Raw genomic sequence first — 8,135 nt, forward strand, 5'->3', positions numbered from 1 at the left:
CAGTGAAACATCCCGAAACAATGACAACGGTACAAAATGTGTGACGAAACTGTACTCAAACAGATAATGACACGTCGATGATATGTAGGCATTAAAAAACCATGTCACTATTTTTATACAGAGAAAAACACTACAAAAGCTATGCCTGTAATCTCAAATCTTGCGATTCCCAAAAGTGTGAAAATCTTGGTTTGATTTGAGCAGATGTCCCACCAGTTATCACGTTCTGTGTAACTTAACTATAGACGTTTTCTGTTTCCAAGCCATTCCGACAGCCCCTTCGGCTGTGGAACGTTAGACTCTGTGATTCCAAACAATACAGCTACATCTCCGCTACAGGGGCACGTTTGGCATACGGTTGATATCAGTGAATTATGCAAATGAGTTCTTTATCATATAGTCTGCCTACAAAACTGGTGCCATTTCTTAGCAAAGTTATTTCAATCGCGTCCCAGCTACTGCATCATCTGTGAAGATAGGAATTGTTCATTTTTGAAGGTTAGTACTTTTTTTTACCAAATGGAACTTTCAAAGATATATTCATTTTATATCATACCGTATGTGGAATTCAGGAATACACATTTCTCATTATAGTTTATAGACACCAACATAGATGTCGTCATCGAGGTATTAGTGGAAATATTAGATACACACGCTCACTAATCACAAGAGTGTGGTGTTTATATGCATGGAGAGTGTACTCGTATTTAACATGTAACCCTAAGTGCATGTAGATTTGTATGAGTCCAAACAAGATCTTGCTCTCAATTTGATTGATTTAAATTCTATTCTTTAATTCAACATTTCGAACATGCATAGAGAACCTTCACCGGGAATCTAAAAACGAATGTTGCTATGGACTTACTTTTGACCGCTTTTCATTTTTACGCTATCTGGTTTTGACATTACTTTGTGTTGTTATTACTCCATTACCAACATTCTAAGTAAATTATTACCCTCTGGTATTTTATTCATGTTTAGATTGATTCTTCTGTATAAGTCCAAAACACCGAATACAAGAATTCAAATCAAATCAAATAGGGAACAAGATCTTGTTATTTCACATCGAAGTCATCATACAAACCTCCTCAAGTTCTTTTGGTCTTCCCAAGAGTCTCTAACTGTACTAATCTCCGTTCATTCAACAAACTTACATGACATATTTCGCACTGTTAGCTGCAGTGTATGTGGTAGAAAGATGGGACAGAACACAGTTTGCTAGCACCACAGTTATAGCGTATTTGATGATGTCACTTGCAAGGAGCAATAACTTTGTCAACGAAACTAGTACTTTTCTAGAATTACATATCCTTCGATTTAGAATTCCCCACTTTAGTCGAAGGTAGCAGTTCAAAAGAATCTTGCGACATGGGTTTGATCGATAAACGATACCACAGATAAGTAACACGTGTTACTTATATGTGACGATACTAACTAATTACATGTACTCTGTGACACTGAAGGCATTGACCGATATGTTCACCATGAATGTCAATAACACGTGCAGATAAGGTGATGACGAAGTTTTGGTTATATTGTATTTTTTTTAATTCAGTATATAAGTCATTTATTGCATTCAAAGGCCATTAATCCAAAATACAAATCACTATGAATAAAAAACACAATACTGTTAAAGGTTACAGTTCCAATTCATTTGCTTCAGTTCTTCATGTTAGAGCATGTTTGAGAAAGGCTGCAAGAGTTTGTAAGATAACTATTTGGTCAGATGATAACTGCTCATTAAATTTTTCATAAGTAGGCGGAGAATAAAAATATTGTGGAATATACTTGGACCTAGCATTGGCAAAAATTACATTTCAATAGGAAGTGATACTCGTCTTTAAGTTCATTTGAGTCTCAAAGAACACAGATTTGATCGGCTCTGCCAATGCCTCGTCATCTTTCTGTTTCAATTTTTAAACAGTGTGAAGAACATCTAAAACGGGATAACATTTTTCTATGACTAACAATGGTGACAAATACAATTCAGGTTGAAGTAATGATTTAAAGTTTCTATAGGTATCAAGTTTATCAAGTGACATATTCAGTGACATGTTACCATGACAAATTTACTGCCAAGGTCACGTTTGTTTTAATAGCTGGCAGTGTTCAGTGTGTGAAAGATTACGTATGTAACGTATAGCGTTAGGAGAAATGTTGATATTTATCAATTTAGTAAATATCTGATTGGTTTAATCATATGGTTGGTAATTGTTCATTTAGGAAGGTTGTAAAATAGTAGCAGATGATTCAAAATATCGCATTTAACAGTTTTGGCAGATACAATCTTGGGTAATTAAATGTCAACTGCTCTTACACACAGGAGTTTGGCACGAATGTTCCTGATTATGCAAACTAGGCAAATTTAATGTCATTATTTTATGATCTGTTGATTGTGAAACCTTTTTTATCATTACTTCAGAATGTTTTAAAATCATATGAAGGATGAAGGGGTGCATAAAAGAATCAGAATCAGCTCGGTGAATCGGGCGGTGAATTAATTTTATCTTGGAGTTCAGTGCAAGCTGGCATGGTATTCCGTCGGTCTTGGAGTTTAGTGTAAGCTGTCACGGCATTCCGCCTTACTAAATATCGGTCGACTTTTTATCTTAAACAATAAATCATGGATCGATAAAATATGAAATGTCTTTCTGCTTTTGAGGTAACTGACCGGATAATTGTGATCGAAACTCTGTAACTGCAGGTAGATGTTTTGGAATTTGGCCGCACAACCACGTGTGAAAATGTAGTAAACTCCCATCGAGGGTATCTGACTACTCTGCAAGCACGTATTCTAGTCTTAATTGTTGTAGATATGAACTTCTGCTGTTATTTATAATTTCCTTCGCTGTGGCATGCTTTACCTTGGTTCTAAGGGGAACGTTTTGCAAACGCTTCACACAGACTATGGTCATATTATACAAACATGTCGACTTGTATTGGGAAATCAAAACCATTTAATAATTAAATCAGATTTAAATCTGCGATAAAGCGTACAGAGTAACAATACATTCAGCCAATCAAAATTAGTTAGGTTATTGGATTATATTCACGTTTGGAAGTGTCCTATTGTGATTCACATTTCTATCTTGCGTAAGACCGTCTTTTAGGATAAGTGGTTCTTTGTTAAACCATGGTTAAACCAAATAGACAATTTTGACTCAAATTCTGCAGTAATGAAGAGTTGAAAAGTACGTAATATAATAATAACGCCTTTCAAATGTCCACGAAAGTGATTAAATGGGAAATTGAACTCTTGTACCTAAACGATTGTCTGTGGAAGACGTTACCCTGTCAGCGAAAGATTTTTTTGAATAGTAGAATGTAATGTAATGTAATGTAATGTAATGTAATGTAATGTATGTATGTATGTATGTATGTATGTGTGTGTGTGTGTGTGTGTGTGTGTGTGTGTGTGTGTGTGTGTGTGTGTGTGTGTGCGCGCGCGCGCGCGCGTGCGTGCGTGTACGTGCTCGGTGTGTGTGCGGACGTTCGTGTGTTACAATCTTAAAATTTTATCGGCTCTCAACAAATTTTACAAGTGGTAAATTTGTTTGGAGTGAATTCAGTAAGCCTGTTTCACAAAAAAACTTATCTACGAAGTACAAGTGATTGTGTCTTCATATGAATCTCACAAAAGTGTCTGTGTCAGCCTCCAAAATCTAAGTCTGGCATTTTGTAGAAATCGCTTATGAAGGTAATAATTGTTGAAATACCTTAAAACCATACTAGCATCTACAAATATCACAAATAATGTCAGGTTTTCAAATGGCTTCGTAAGTGCTGCCTTCAAATGGCGATGAATGCAATAGTTTGAATAGTTGCCTTTGCCCAGGGCCCTGCAGGACTATGAATGCTTGTCATACAAGAAAAAAATGTTATACACAAGAGTGATCATCTGTAAAAACTAAATACAACTTTGGTCTTTCTGCCTGGCACTTCTTGTGTACGGTACACACTACCGAGATCACTTGAACTTTAGGGAATTAGCTCAGACTACACACAGATTCATATTCAAACCAAAGTCTACACTAGGACCACAACAAAGCACTTAGCCTCGAGCCTCTACACCGTACATTCGATCCCCAGGAAGTGCCTCATTGCTTCTGTCCGAAGTGTAAACTCCCTTTATTTTCATTATTGTTCAAATTTACATAAAACGTGTATGGCTGAATAATAAATGCAAACCATAGTAAGTCTTGAGGAGGAGTTGCTATGTCCTAATGACTATTCACAATAATATTGATAGATGATCAATATGAATTCTAGTTGTGCACGAAATGTAGAAAGTCGTCTTTGCGACTTCAAGTACTCTTGGAATCTCGTTAGGCCTAAATTCGATATCCTTGAGAGAGTCTGCTGACCTTTCAGTCGAAGTAGGGCATGATGTATTCACAGTATTGAATTTACTAAAATTGTGAATATGTCATCTGTGACAAAAGGATGAGTTGGGCTTCACTTCGCTCCACCCAAACCTATCCATTTAACATCTCTCTTTTATCGATCTCTAATCTATGCAATTAATGGAGTAATAAAAAGGAACAGACATAGTTGACATCACGTTACTACCAAAACATTCATACTCTATGTTTATCAACGACCAATACCACTTGCGTGTGCCTGAGGAAATCAGTCACGATTTAAGATCTGAATTTAAAAAACACACACAGAGAAATTGACTTCATACAAGTAGGATGGAAAGGATAGATTTAGGATAAAAGCATGCCGTGCAACAGCCATCGTAGTTTCCAAAACAGTTTTGTAGTAAATTCAGATTATATGGAGGTTTTCTATAAACGTTGCAAAATTATGACTGCTTTGACTTTAATAAATAGACTTTTGTCACAAGTAATACGACTTAGCGTTCACAGTTTTCTTGGAACAGGCCAAAGCCTCTAGCTAAGATGATTGACAGATTGTACAACATTCTCTCTCTCTCTCTCTCTCTCTCTCTCTCTCTCTCTCTCTCTCTCTCTCTCTCTCTCTCTCTCTCTCTCTCTCTCTCTCTCTCTCTCTCTCTCTCTCTCTCCTCTCTATCTCTTAGACATCAAACCTTCACAGATACAATCTACATTATGTGATGAGTTTGAGACATTGCATGTAGCACTGTAGTAACTTCCTGCGTATCTTGCTTCTGGTTTGTAGAATGGTCTGTAGTTTACGACGCCGCTTTACACTAATTATTGTTTAACTGCAAACAGCCATTACTGTTGTCATAAATATTTCACATATACCGCTGTGCTTTAATAGAACAAAGTTTAGCGAGCCATTGTTCATGTATACGTGGTTCCAAATTACTTACAGTACTTCAAAATGGTAACCTGTGCCATAAACAAAATAATCTACTTTCATTTCAGATACATCTGACATTCTCTAATGTGAATTAGCATAATATTATGTATTGAACAAATACTGTGTCATTGAATAGAGCATCAACATTTTCAACGTATCAAACTTGAGACATCAGTTTCTCTTTTGAAAGATAGAATTTAATTTTTGTTGTTACTTAAAAAAGAACTTAAAAAAATGTCTGAGAATAAAGTATATCTTGGACCATCTCAATAGCTATTGTACTGCCAAAGTAGATCTCAGTAATTTTGCGACCATTATAGAATGCAAGGGTCTTGGTATCATTTCTAACCCAAGGGTTTTAGGGGATCTATATAGTAAAGGTTTCAGCGAGTCTATGGAATGATATTCGCTAACGATGCCCTCTAGATAAACACCAACATTTAATACCAGAGTAAGGGTGTTCATGGCACCCATTAAAACGTGACTGGAAGACTAGAAGTCAACGAATATTAGTTTAATAAGTGTTAACAGTATTCGCCCATATCTGATCTTTTCGACATGTTGATATGAGGCGTCACTGACAATCCACATACCGACCACTTTCTTTCGTAGGCAAACACCGTCGTCGTTCTCAGAGTAGCTCCAGTCGAACTTCACACGCCAACTTGAAGAACTCACAAAGTAAGTTTTCTATGTTGTAAAGTATACAATGGAGATATTATAAGATGTTCTTGAGGTACGCAATTTTCCGACTTGACATGATACAACAATCAAGTCATCATTTCAAACTTTTAAATACTTTTTCCGTTTTCAAACCAAATAGTTCAATCTCTCCTGATTTTGCTTACTAGAAGGAATTCTGCCATATGCATTAAGAGCCAACGGGAGAAAAAATCTAGACTATCGCATTTATGTATATTCAATTACTTGTAGAGGATGACAGATATCAATTAAGTCTTCTCCTAAGCTGACTAGATTAAGTTAATAAAGAAACCATTTATCGTTTATTGCATTATTTGCACGCCAGTACTGGGATTAGCATTGGTGACTACATATGGAGGAGGATCGATTTATAGTTCTTTTTTATACTGTGATTTTGAAGTCAGCTATTGAGAAATGATTTATGCATACATTCCCACTTTTGTGGTCTGAAATGAACGAAATAATACACATAATGACTTTTTTTCCATTCAGAAATACCTATATATAACAAGCTATGGTGTACATGTATTTTATCGTTCGTAGGCTGAACTACGTCCATCAGTGATTGGCGATGTTGTCGTCCGAGAACGGGAGCCTGAACGCAAACGCAACAGAAGGAAGAAACGGTGTGCAGACAGATGTTTCTACAATACCATGGCTGAATATTTTACTTGGATGTACCGGTATCCTGGGGTTACTCGGAAATGCTCTAGTTTGCGTTGTTTTTATACGAGTACGTGAGTTGCGAACACTGACCAATCATTTGATTGTTCATCAGGCTATCATCGATCTCCTTACTTCGTTCATGATCGTGCTCTATTATTTGGGGCCACAATTTACATTCACGGCGAACAACATTGGTGGAGAGATCCTCTGTAGGATTTGGAAGTCGGCCTATCTGATGTGGACTTGTTTTCTTGCATCGAGTTTTAATTTGGTTGTCATTACTTTGGAGAGATTCTGTGCCATCGTCTATCCACTGCACCACGTGAGCATCTTCACCGATACTCGGGTTATGGTGATTCTTGCCTTCGAGTGGGTCTTTGCCTTAGCCGTCAAATCATTCAATCTCTACGTCCAACATTTCGACCAGGGACATTGCACCTCAGCTAGGAAGTGGCCATCCCCAGAGTTTGGTCGATTTGTAGGCATTGCCAATGTCTTTGGCATGTACCTGGCACCCCTACTGGTTATGGCTGTGTCTTACGCCAAGTGCATTTTAGTTTTGAAGAAAACGTCGAGCGCAGTGCATGCGGGACCAAACCAGCCACAAGGTAACAATCAGAAACATTCCCTCAGGAGAGCCGGCCAAAATGTGCTGAAAATGCTGATCATGGTATCCCTAGCATACGCCCTTTGCTGGGGACCTAACCAAATCCTGTTTCTAGCTTTCGGCATGGGATTGAAGATTAATTTTTCGGGTTCCTTTTATCGAGCATCTGTGATCCTGGGGTTCATCAACTCGTCTGTTAATCCATTCATCTACGCTCTGAAGTATAAACAGTTTCAGCGGGGTCTTCGTGCTGTATTCTGCAAGTACAACGGTAATTTGTTAGAAGATTCTCACGGTAGCAGTGGAGCCAATAATGATACTGCTAGAAATCGTCAAGCCAGAACGAATATCGAAGCCATCCCTATTCAATAGTTTTTTACAAACTCTTTTAGCACCTTCTTTGTCATAAAGTCTTTGGAGTTCGAGACACATACGCGCGCAAGGGCGCACGCACGCACACACAGACAGACAGACAGACAGACAGACAGACAGACAGACAGACAGACAGACAGACAGACAGACAGACAGACAGACAGACAGACAGACAGACAGACACAACAACAACAAACAACAACAACAACAACAACAACAACAACAACAACAACAACCATTTACGGCAATACAGACCATATCAAAAGATGTTCAAGACTGTTTTGGTTACTCAAACTGAGCTGGTTTGTTTTTGTTTTCATTTTGTAAAGAATTGGCTTGTCTGAAGTGTTATCTTTATCTACCAATACTGTGTGAACCAAGATAAAGATACATTTGTGAAACACACTGTATGGGCGAGGTTAAATGAAACTGGCTGTAGCACTTCCGACCTAGACACACATACAATAACGCAGTATATTATACAGACCACGCTCAG

The 8,135-nt window shown here is 37.6% G+C and overlaps 1 protein-coding gene across 1 annotated transcript; it reads left to right on the plus strand.

Annotated features, from left to right (window-relative positions):
* Positions 1-6,565: 6,565 nt before the first annotated feature.
* On the plus strand, positions 6,566-7,639 carry LOC144439297 (galanin receptor type 2-like). Its single transcript, XM_078128575.1, has one exon. It carries the CDS (start codon positions 6,566-6,568, stop codon positions 7,637-7,639), a length of 1,074 nt encoding a protein of 357 aa, XP_077984701.1.
* The last annotated feature ends 496 nt before the right edge of the window (positions 7,640-8,135 follow it).

Source organism: Glandiceps talaboti, chromosome 8 (assembly GCF_964340395.1).
Source record: "Glandiceps talaboti chromosome 8, keGlaTala1.1, whole genome shotgun sequence".
Classification (NCBI taxonomy): Eukaryota; Metazoa; Hemichordata; class Enteropneusta; family Spengelidae; genus Glandiceps; species Glandiceps talaboti.

Bases quoted from the DNA above. Each gene is read 5' to 3' on its own strand.
- LOC144439297 (XM_078128575.1), top strand. From the start codon at position 6,566: ATGTTGTCGTCCGAGAACGGGAGCCTGAACGCAAACGCAACAGAAGGA.